This window comes from Ylistrum balloti, unplaced genomic scaffold, assembly GCF_031769215.1.
Source record: "Ylistrum balloti isolate Yb309-2 unplaced genomic scaffold, AGI_CSIRO_Ybal_v1 Utg371816, whole genome shotgun sequence".
NCBI classification, from domain to species: domain Eukaryota; kingdom Metazoa; phylum Mollusca; class Bivalvia; order Pectinida; family Pectinidae; genus Ylistrum; species Ylistrum balloti.
Genome location: NW_026782903.1, coordinates 124873 through 137848, shown reverse-complemented (window position 1 = coordinate 137848; position 12976 = coordinate 124873). Strand labels below are relative to the sequence as shown.

At 36.5% G+C, this 12976-nt stretch overlaps 1 protein-coding gene across 1 annotated transcript in view; it reads right to left on the bottom strand.

Moving 5' to 3' along the window:
• Positions 1-10037, bottom strand: part of LOC132563668 (uncharacterized) — a 35644-nt gene extending 25607 nt beyond the window's left edge. Inside the window, exon 1 of the mRNA XM_060228408.1 lies at positions 9542-10037. Coding sequence (XP_060084391.1) covers positions 9542-10037 — 496 coding nt within the window. The remainder of the gene's footprint in view (positions 1-9541) is intronic.
• Between the last annotated feature and the right edge of the window lie 2939 nt (positions 10038-12976).

Below are 12976 nucleotides of genomic sequence, written 5' to 3'. Positions count from 1 at the left end.
TAATTAAGTTATTTTTATTACATTAAGCGGGGCAACTGTTACGTTTAATGTAATAATAACTTTTTTATTACATTAAGCGCCGAAACTGAACTATTGACAAATTTAAGAAGGTCCTCAGTGTAATAAAGTCCGAAATGAAGGGGGACATATTGAGTCTTCTGTTTTGTATTGTTATGTAATTTTGGGTATTGTTAGAGCCCCACATTGAGATGCAGAAGCCCTATAGGAATCACCATGTCCGTCTGTTCGTTCGTCCGTCTGTCCATCCAGACAGGCGGATGTACGGACGTCAGCATTTTTTTTTCCGTTGATAGCTTCAGTTATGATTAGATTAATGATTAGAATGTCATCAAACCTGGCATGTGGCTAAAATGCCAGTTACCTCACTTTTTGTATGCATACCCATTATGATGATCCCCGTCAGCCGTGTCGTATCAAAGACGTTTAAAATGGCACTTGAAGCCTCCCCGCCTTGAAACATTAATACTGCAATGAGCAAGGAATTGAACGGCCTGGGGTCAGTATAACGGTCAGTATTGACGAGGGGAATTAATTGGTTGATTGTCCGATCAACACATTGCAGGTCAATTACGAATATGCCGGTTTAAGTTGCAGAGGAAGATCCAAGAATATCTGCATAGAACCACCGACCTCCAGCAAGTAATTGCCAAATTTCGACCACAAGGAAAGGGAATCCCTAAAAATTATTATCTTCTCTGAACGGGTTTCGAATTAAAAACCTAAGAGGTGATAGGCTGCAACGATCACGGGGCGCAACGACCTAGACCGTTCGGCCACCGACACCCAGGCCCCTCCAAACCTTGACGGTAACATACACCATTATATATTCTTGTAATCGACACGCAGTGTACTTCCGTAACAGTATAAAAATTGTTACATTAGCGGTAATTTAAATACAACTATAACGCTTAGTGTAATAATTTATATTGTATTACTCTAAGCGTAACAATTGCAACTATTGCGTCAATATGTGTGTAGTGTGTAATTATGCTATGCCACCAAATAATACAATGATCATGTCTAATACTCTTTAAGACGCCTAAGTACAGAATTGACAGCCGAATATCTATTCGAAATGTCTTTGAATGATTTATTTAAAAGTTAGCGAGAAAATGCAAAAATAACACAGAAAATGTCAACAGATATATAAGCTCAAATTCTACTTCCATGAAAGAAGGGTAAAATATGAAAATATTTACACGGACACTCTTAAAAATTAACAAAAAGTATAAAGTCAGGCGTTTTGAAAGAGTAAGCGTTTTGTACTTCTTCGACTATACCTAATAGGTTCACTTTTGGTTTTCTTATTTCGTCCTCCTTTTTTCCCTTTTTCCTTTTTTTATAATTTTCACAACACAAATCTGAGTATAGTTCACCACTATAGATCTGTATCGCCGTTCCTTCAGTGTAGAATAGAGTATGGTTTTGTACAATAAGGATGTTAATGTGATTGATAATTAGTATATTATTACTTCAAATATAATAAGTTGAGAGCTTTATTGTACCCAGGAAATGGAACTATGTTATCCGTAGGATTAATGGTGAAAAGGCAGATAAATAGACATAGGGACTCTTTTTCAACCTTGCATCGACAAAAGGTGACACATAATGTTATAAATGGAATACCTCTTTATTTTCTCATGAATTAAAATAGGGGTGTGAACGTTTGATGTCTTTCACCTGCGGAATGCTGTCCAACCTATCGTATGAAATATGACCGTTATTCACCAAGAAACAAGAATGCTTCTCTTTAATTGAATTTAATAGAATACCATTTCATAAGACGAATGCAAAGTGTTCATGAATTCATGTGCATTTCTAAAATATTGTGAAGTTTAAACACACCAACCTGTTTCACATAGAAGACCGATGAAAAATTCAGTACAAACACACTGGCACGTATTGTTCAATAGGTGTCCACCATTCTGACATTCCACTGATAAACATACTGAAATAGCAACGGATAATATTCATTATTGTTTTTCTAAGTTTATCGCTTTGTGAACAGTCAGGGTCATTCTTGCAAATGGTGGTTACATGATTGTGCATCATGCGGGAAGTATGCCTTATACTTTCCAAAGCAACATGGATAAACTTTCTTGACTAATGAGTCGCCAAGAACAGCACTGTCTTCCCGTGACACAGCATCAAAGAAACCGAGTAGCGATTGAACAACACACTTTGGTCTTGAAGTGCTGAAAGTCTACAGTTCTAACTACACATCAGTTTTCAGAATACTTAGTTCCATTGCCTTTCATCTTCACTAGATTAACAGAGAACCTACCTCAGTAGAGACGTAAACTGCGTATCGATGATTTACTGACGGTGACTACTGTGAAATCGTATTTCTTCGTTGAGACTTGATTTCGTGGATAAAAGGATAGCTCAAATAAATGTACAGAACGTGGATACGTAAGATCGTGAATTCAGAATACCCACGAAAATAGTAATGTATGATTATCATGAAATTGGAAATTAATTATGTAAAACATAACGAACACGACATAAAAATTCTACATATACATAAAAAAACAAAAGGCACATACCTGGTTCTTTGCCACTTGGAACAATGTATGCATTGCAACAATACCACGCCAAAAGCAGAAGTACAAAACGACTGCGGCACATCGTCGGTTTCCACTACGTCGTAATTGTACGACACGTTTATATATGTTCGCGTTGTTGGCGGACCAATAGAGATCGAGAATTATAAAAGGGCATTGAATCTTAAATGAACAGATTCTGCCAATCTCAAGAGACATTGCTTAGATCAGCCTGTGTGTGAATAATGCATCAATGTTAGTCAGTGATGCTGCAGTTTATCACATTGATCAGCATTAACGGCCATTAACTTACTCACAAATCAAGGCAAACTTTGAATCAGGTTTTATATAGATATGATTATTGAAAACAAATTAGGCTTGCAAAGGGATTCAAAAATATCGATACTGAGCCAAAATAAAAACATACCAATCCTTTTTTTATTTGTATATTAATCTTAATTTTAACTATGCGAGGTCAATATCTACAGCTATGTATATATATATATGTATATATATATGTGTGTGTGTTTGTTAGGAAAACCTGAAGACTGTCTTTGTAGTCAAGCTGCTCCTATTATTATATTTAACATCCTGTTGGAGAAGATAAAACATGTGTTAAGATTTGTGCGGCCATTTGTCCGCGTATGTTACACACCAATTACATTTTTCTATAACGAGTCTTATTTATTTAAAAGCTTGATGACCTGTTTTTGAACTAACGGTTACTATGGCAAAGGTATTTCTTTTGGACTGATTTAGTTATCCATCAATGCCAGCTCCGACGTCAATGCTTGATTCAAATATAACTATAAGACCTTTACGTGACTTCATAAATAGGTTAATGTCGTCCACACACTCATGTAAATATACCTTTACATAGCATCGCACACTTAACAGAATATCCACACAACACAAACAAGCTATGCTAAATGAATTTACAGTAGTGACATATTTTAGAGTGCGGTCACCTTAAGGTTACCTCCCTTTGACCTCATGCCGGAAGGTATGCACCCCATACTGATGAAGAGCATGGTGCTGAAAAGTTATGGCCAACAACCACTTGCGAACATGACTTGGAAGTTTGACGGATCGGAAGCTAATTTATACCATAACTTGGTCGCTCGGGAGTAAATCATTATACTCCATTAGAAGTTCATTTAGAGGCGATGTATGCTGTCAATATACTGTTTGTTCAAGGGTTGGACTGACCGATGTCGGGTTTATGACAGCAGGCTGTTAATGACCAATGTTATCCAATGCTGCCAGTTTACTGCCATAGACCCAGAGAAATTTCTCGAAATAAATAGACAGTTTGCACGCAGTCTTTGTGCCCCGTTACATACAGGAGGGGTCCTGTTATAAGGTTTGCTTAGTCCCTGGATGGTTTTGCGTACAAGTTTGAAAAACTCTTACAGGTTCAAATGTATCAATGCAAATGTGTACTTGACTATGAATAAATTAACATTAACCATAACACCATATAGATAATACATCGAAAGTGTCTCAAAATACAAGCTGTATATTGGCGAAGGTGAAATCAGCAGTGGCGACAGTTTTTCTATTCCAGCAGTTTGTTAGGGTTATCAATCTTTGTTTCCTTTACATTGATGTTATGCTGAATCGTGCCTGAGAAATATATGTGCCAGGTGTATTCTGACAATGGCAGCGCAAGTGCAGTATAAAAAAGCATTAAAAAAACAAAATGTATATCGTTTTTTGTGCATGTTATACAAAACAGAAATACTTATTACTGAATTGAAAATGAAAGCTCTATATGAACTAGTATTCGGACCTTCTTGTGTGGTTTACAGTCATATAGATATAAATATCAAAATAAATATAAATATAGCATGTCTTTTGTTTCATGAGAGGCAAGATCATTTAAGTCAAACTAAGAACAAGGGACGACACACAAGTTATTTCAACTTAATATCTACTCCTACTCCCAATATATGTTTAGGCGTAGGAAACAATTACTACCATAAAAACCTGAATATATCAACAATTATTACGACTATTACAATCACAATCTGTTTAAGGATATAATGAAAAATTACATTGGATGTTTCAGGTCTCGAGTAAGATGACGATTTCCAAACAGAATTGTGTCTAAACTGAATGCAACATTCAAAGTAGTAATAAACTTTTGTATTAGAATATTCATTCAATGTGTTTTAAAAATGACACTCTTGAAAGAAAAGTGAACGACTTTCCGACAACAATTACCGATCCGAATTAAAGGAACCACGATGATGTCTAACGTGTGCAGAAACTAGGGACCACCGACACCATAAAACAAGGACCTAAGGAATATAGTTTTAGTACATCTGACTTCAAACATGATTTGGATGAATCTAACGAAAGTAGTGAACGAACTTCTTTTGGAACACTTTTAAGTATCTGGTAAGGTAGGCACTAACTTGAGGTACGCTATAATTTGTGATGTATCTTATAATAATTATAACAGTTGAAGATTTCTTTGTTATATTTCGGTTAAATCGTTTCTCAAGGCCAGATTCAAAGTATAGAACATTGATATTGGTAGATTAATGAAGACCTGTAATACTATGGAAAGAATATCTATTCGTTTTCTCTGTATCTTTTCATATTCAAACCTAGTACATCCCATAAGTTACAAGCCTATTCGAGGACTTATAAGATGTACGTTGTATAAAAAAGATCATCAAGAATAGGTAAGTGTTCAAGTTTCCTTAAAACATTTAATTATACGTAACAGATGTAAACATGACCTTTTGCAGAAACAATGGTATTTTACCCATGAACCACCTTAACTGAAGGCTGTCTGTAGAATCTTAAGGGGCAACATATTAAATGTGTTTTAAAATACAAAAGGTCCCTTGGACCTGTGATATGACATATTTAGAATAGCAAATAATGGGTGTAAAACAGAGGTCACTATTTAATATATATAGAAAAGGAAAAACAATTATCAAAACAGCAGTGGACAGTATGAAATTCTACTAGATTTGAATAAGTCAGATTTGCTGCTAACTTTGACCTCAAACATCGAAATCAAAATAATGCAATATCAAAAAACTTTAAAACAAGGCACATTTTTTGGACACGAAAAATTTAAAGGAAGGGATGCAACTACTTCCGGTTATCGTTCATCAACGGGCTCTTAGACACCCTCTGAGGGATGAAAAGGAGAAAATTGAGCCTTGTGTATAGAATAGATGAAAATGAACACCAGATTATCTCTATTCACTTTTGCCTTCTAAAATCGACGATACTTATAACTACGTTCCAAGAACATAGATGAAGCCAATTGAAGTATGACTTTTTTCCGGTTCCTCTCATCAATAGTCAACATTACATTTGTGGAAATCGTTGGATAGATAGATAGATAGATATTCTTTATTTCCTCATTCATTTGAGATTACAAACAATTTAACATAGTGCAGTGCATAGAATTATAGTATGTGACAAAAGAATGACCTTAATATTTAAAGATGAAAGGAAAGTTTTTTTCCCAGTTCAATATTTCGTCAGTTCATGGTTTAAGTGTTATGATATCATTTCATTTTCTTTTCATGTACATTTTAGGAATCACCTTTGCGATGCATTTCATCATATCAGCCCAATGATTGTTCGATATATCAATGTCACTTGAACGTTTTCCAAGAATGAGGTCTGTTTGTTGTCTTTCACTCATTTCTGAGAATTGTATATAGTCGTTTACCTGTAGGAAGTTCAAAACTATTTCTAGAATCAAATCTCTTTCATCGAACAGGATGTGACATTCTATGATAAAATGTACAGCTATGTCAGCGACAGTTTTACCACACAGTTTACAAACATCAGGATCATTTGAGCTCTTCTTTCGTCTTTATAACTCGTTTCACAATTTTTTTCCATGAAGATTCAACCGGGATTTCGTCTTCAGGGTGATATAATCTAAAGAATGTTTCTATATTGTAGTTTTTCATAATTTTTTGAATGTCCGGTATGAAACCTAGATATTTGACTTTGTTATATATTCGTATTCTCTAAACCTTACAATGAATAATTGTTTCCACAGAAATAGATCGTCTCCTAAACAAAGCTTATTCCAAAGAAGCCGTTTTGCTTTATGGATCTCTCCGCTTATTTCTTTGAAAGACGTTGAAAGACTTCCATGTCATTCAACGTAGTGTTGGAAAAGTTACTCCAAAGTTCACATCCAAAAAGAAGAGACGGTACTATTACTTTACACCATATTGACACACTGGCAACAGGATTCATTCCATTATAATGAACACCAATTGATATAAGGCTATTCAATTTCTTTCGATTTTTGTCAATGGCTTCGCACATCGCTAAGTCGCTTTTCAAGTTCTCGTTGAATAATGTACCGGCGTAAATTTTGGAAGTGTGAGCTGGAATTATGTCTTGTCCGAGGGAGATATTGCATTTTCCATAGTCAGTCCTTCTGCTGCCTCCTTTACGAAATAATATAGCTGCACTTTTGCTAGAGTTGTATTTTAGTCTACATTTACACGACTAATCATATACAATATCTAAGAGCCTTGGAGTGCTGCATTGCTTCCGGATATGACACAGGTATCATCTGCTAACAGTATGCAAGGAACATGTGTTTCCGATTAGTATTCCATTTTGAGCCTCATCTAATTCTTGCGCGAGACCGTCTATCATTACCAGAAACATCCAGGCGGATTGAATTCGGCCTTGACCGACCCCCTGTGTGACGTCATAGGGTTCCGACATTTCCCGTCATAGAGTACCCTAGATTTTACTCCTTGGTGTACAAAAGTCTCCATGTTTTCGAATTTATTCCTAGCTGATAGAGTTTGTGAAATAGCCTTGCGATCCGGACGCTATTGAATGCTTTCTTGTTGTCTAAAAAGGCTACACATATGGGGGAGGAAGTCTCAATATAGCGATCTATGCATTTTTGTAGGATAAATCCCGCTGTAATACTGCCGCAACTCGGACGAAACCCTTGTTAGAATTTTGAAGGAAAATCAATCATCTCCGAGAACAAACGTAGTCGTCTATAAATCACTTTCTCAAACAGTTTTTGGATAACTGACATCAGAGTTATGTCTCTATAACTGTTAATATCAAGTCTGTTTTTATTATGTTGTGACACCATAGTGATCTGGACCCAATCTCAGATCTATTCAACATGGTAGCGTGTAGGCTGTCACAATATATATATAGAACTAAACCCAATAAATGATTAGATAATTAACGATTAAATTCTTCATCAGGATTTTATGTTCATTCCATCTGCATTCAGGACTAAGTGATGTTTCATCTCCGTAGTTTCCGAGTACTCCAACTGTTATACCTTTAATTCACACTGATCATGACATTACTTTGACCTGGACTTGACCTTTTGTTGTCATCCAATTCAGTATAATCAGATAACTAAGTAATCACTTATGAAAAATGTTCCAATAGCATCAGACTATCCTGTGGTTATTTGAGCAAATCATGTTTCTAGATATGTAGCTCAGTTGTACAGAAAACCAGAAGATTGCAATAAAGTTTAATATTTAATTAGGCAATGAATCTCATATTTGAAAATAAGTTGCATTAATAATTCTATCAGACTCACACAATCTTCCACACTAGTAGTTAATTTCTACAACTGCATATTCGAGTAAAATGGACAAAATTATTAATATTATATTAGCTTTCCTGGCATAAAATTAACACATTACTAGAAGGCCTAAGCTTACATTAAAATGGACAAAATCTTAACATACGCAAGTTAGGAAATTACACATCCATTCTAGGTCTGGTCTCTACACACTTCCAAAACATTTACATCCTTAGATAAAATAAGGGAAAAACTAACATTCATATATTCCAGACTTCTATCACTTCTCACAAAAATAATAGACTTCTTACTTCTTAATAACAAAAATGCTCTTTCAGTTCGATCGTGTATTTATAAAGTTAAATTCAACTATTCTATCATCATGCTTAACTCTCAATATTTCTTTCTCACTACTAAGCCTAGTACAAAATAGATTTACATACCCCTGTCAAGCACTTGATAAGGTAACCACAGACCGGGAACTTAGAAATTACCCAGTGATAAAAATACCGCCCGTCCATCCCTATAAGAACGAGTAGTCTGACTACGGCCCTAGTACGTTTACCATAACTATTATTATAAAATATTAAATAATTACAAAAGAACTTCTCAAAAGACCCTTAATAATAACTTCCTATTAGTAATACCACCCCCGACATTTCACAGGACAAAACACAGGCCGCATCGGGACTAGGTATTCACCAAGTTACCCGGCGGATAGAACAAACACAGTACACAGACAACACACACCTGTACTAGCTGACAGCTACTGTCAAACTGAATCCGGTCGGAAAAGAGCAACAGACGCTCGTCGGTTTTCACGTGCTGATGTTCTACCGTCGGTTTATCCGTCGGAATCCCGAGATCTCATAACTACGATAAATATTAATACATTAATAACTACATTACTTATAATTCTATAATTTATACTTGCTAGACTTACAAAAGTTTTCCCGTAAACACAGTGAAAATACTGCAGTCATATTAATTCTATAAATAACTTCTACAAGTGTGCACAGTTAATACGTCACTTCCGGTCAAAACAAAGCATGGCACAGCAGAAATACTCCACATGGTGCTGATAATATTTCACCACTTTCCTTGATCACGATGAATAACAACTATCCAGAACATTTACACATCTCTAAGAAAGATTAAGGTATTAAATACATTTGTCATTTATTGCAAAATTAATATTTAAAAGCATAATATAAAGTGATACTGGGTCACATCACCATTCTGTCACAATGTCCTTTATACGATGTAACAACTGTTCCTAATTTAAAATGTTCCGGACAGACTTCATTTTGTACGATACTATTAAAGATTTTAACTAGTAATTCGATTATAATATCAGCCACACATTGAAGATGTTCAACCGTTATTCTGTCGTGCCCAGCCGCCTTACCTTTGCTCATCAGTTTGAGTTCAAACAAAATGTCGTCTTTAGTTATTTGTGTATCTAGAATTGTTTCAACATGCGTAAACGACCGTACGCGGATATCGTCTACTTCCGTTTCGATTCGATTTTTAAATGCTTCATCAAAATGTTCCATTTGTGCAGGATAACTTAGAGTTTTGTAGTGTTGGTACCATACATTCCTTAGTGCATCGGGGTCACGTACAATTTTGCCATTTACGCGCAGTTCACGGCATGATTCTTTCGGAGACTTTTTTGCACGAATTGCCTTAAAGAATGTCCCAGTGTCTATTTCTGCGGCAGACATAAGATCATCATATTGCTTATTTATGTATAGATATCTGGCATTATCCAACTCTCTTCTGAAGAGGCGCTTTGATTTTTTATATCCCGCAAATGTTATGTAGCAAAATCCTCGCGGCCGTCCATCTGCGATCCATATAGCTCGCTTCTCTCTCTTTATGTGCTGATTTGACATTTCCATATTTCCAATAGGGTTTCAGGTAGAGCTTGAATTTTTTGTGGGGTAGATAATCCTTTGCAGCTCGTTAAGCAGAGAACAAAACCTTGTCAAAAGCATATCAATGTCGTTACAATTTACAGAAGTAATATTGTCAAGTTCTGTAATGCCCTTTTCAACTTCTGATCGTAAGGTGTTCAGATGGTCCCGAGTAACTCTTTTCCAATTTATTGTAAAACCCTCGGTGCGGCGCGTAGTCGAGTCTAGCCTATGGTATGTGACTGTAAATGATACGCTGATCGGTAGATGGTCGGATGTATTTGTAGCACACTCGTCTATAACTCCACTTCTTTGCAGCATATCCATTTTGTATTTCGGAAATACAATATGATCTATAAATATTCTATGTATTCCATTTTTTTGTTGAATACGTATATGCAGGACCAAAAGACCAGTCTTGGCTATTTACCGAGCAAAGTTGACGTTGTTGCATAAACAATTATAGAGCAGTTCCCTTTTCGTTTGCAGTTTCGTGGTCCTACATCCGAAGTCTTTGGCTAAATGAGCGTTAAAGTCTCCAGTTATTACTACCATACTGTCGGTGGTGTATTTGTCATAAAGACTTTTCAACGTTTCGAGAGTGTTTACGTAACCCGCTTTGCTGCAGATGGATGAAGGCATCAACACGCCGATTATGTATATAGACATATTATTGCATAGTAACCTAGCGCTTATTATTCGAGATGTGCAATCTACTGATATGATTGTAATACTTAGGGTTTTTTTTCAACATTATACCGATACCACCGTATCCTGATGCGAGAGATCTCTCCTCAATCTCCATTGGTATTCGACTGTCAGTCAAATTGTAGCTACTGAAATGTTCATCGATGATATTCAAAAAGTCTGTCTGCTCAGGAAGTAACCAAGTTTCTGTAATAATTACCATGTCATTCGAAGATAGAAGTTCATCCAAGTATGGGGCACCATACATAACACCTCGCGCATTCCAGGCAACTAGATTTAAGCTTGTAACCATCAGAAGTGTTATTGATATAGACATCAGAAGTGTTATTAATATAGACATAGTAGAAGTGTGGTCCATTTTACGAGAATCCATCATTTTTCCTGCTTGTTGCAGTTTCCCAAGCACGAGCTCTTATGCAAGACGGCCAGAAGTTTACTGAGAGGGATCGCTCATAGCAATCAGAGCGTGTATTTAAGTGTAACGTGTAGTTTGGTGGTACCCAGCGATTTTCTTCCCACTTTTTCAATACACGAACGAACGTAACAATAACTCCCCGGGACAAGGCATATTCTTTTATGCTTTGACTGACTGCCTTTTACACGAGATAGCACTCTACGTTTTATTCGCGGAGCTGTCCTAACTCCACAAAATTCATATATCAACGAAATTTTGGTAGGTATGGCCTGACCAACTTCATGATCAACGTCTGCTGAGAAAGCATTCGAAATAAGTTTTGTAGAATCGCTGCCTTTGTCGCGGTCTTCCCGAGACTGTCACATGCAGGTACTGAGATAGTGATCTGGTTCTTTCGCTGTTGGTAGAGAAGAATGATCTGTTCCTGGTGTGGTAGACATCACATTTGGATTCGAAACATCGTTTTGTCTTGGTAAGGTTAGATTAGTAGCGGGTGTGTCCGGTTCTGAGTCCGAGTGTACCTCACTATACCGATCAGTACTGTCAGCACTTTGATGTTTCGTTGATTGACTATCACCGAGAGCGCTTTTCCGTTCGGTTAATTCTTTTTCGTTATTTTCCCTGTAATCTTTCCTGTTTGTTTTCATTTCACATACGATAGTTTTGTCAATTTTGGTTTCCATTGCATTTAGTCTTTTGTGCAATTTTTCGAGAGTGTACATTACTTTGTCGTTTGACGCGTTTAAGGACGCATTGATGGAGACATCAGTGATTTTGTTTTGTTCTCGTACCATTTTTAGTTCATTCCTCAACATCACCTTCTCATTTTTCTCTCTCTCGTTCTCTATTTGTAGTATGCTAATGATCGATTCTTTCTCTACAATTTCGTGTTTACAGCGTTTTATTTCGTTTTCTAGTTTGCTTGTTTGTTTCAACAATTCATCCTTAATTCCATCCATCCCTTTATGAAATGCAGTCTGAATATTTAAAAAAAAAAGTGTTTGGTTGCAATTACACATACATTTACACGTTTGCCCGGGTGTGCCGCTGCACGGACTGTCCGTACCGTCTACCTGTGTGTTTACCTGTATTTGGTTATCGATACCCGTGGCTCCCAACGTTGGACCACTGCCGTGTGAGTTAGCGCGATCTTTCATCCGAAACAGATTGTTGATATCAGTGTTGTTAACTATTGTTCCATCAATGAAGTGAAAAAGCACATATATGTCATCTAACAGTTGATCACTTGCTTGTGAATTACCCACAGTCTTTCTACGTATTAGCTGACCTTTACGTGTGTCGGGCCTTCTCTCCAGTGCGAGTTCATATAGACTGGTCCGTATTCTACAGAGTTCAGTCAAATTACCATCGTAGAAAGGTGGCTAAAAATTTCAGTGTTGCTTTGCGAGAACACCAATTCGTCGTCACTCTCTGAGCTACCACCTCTGACGGGCTCCTCGATAGCCTCACCAGGTGTGCACGTAATACTGCTCATAGCGACTATACGTTTCGAATCAATATAGTAAAGTACACAATTCACGTTTTCAAATTTTCATGGAAATTGAGTTTCAGTATCATTACAACATTATCATCACTCACATCGTTTTTGTAGCATCTCAGTTGCCGAGAATTGCCTTGTTTTCATTGAAACTTTCAAAGCCGATGTAGATAACGTCCGTCCAGTCAGTAACCGGAAGTTATAGTTATATCATTCAATCTAAAAGATTTGTCTAGTTAATTCTTTTCATATATACAATGATCCTTTACATCCACCTACTTACCTCTCTTCAAATTGTATTTT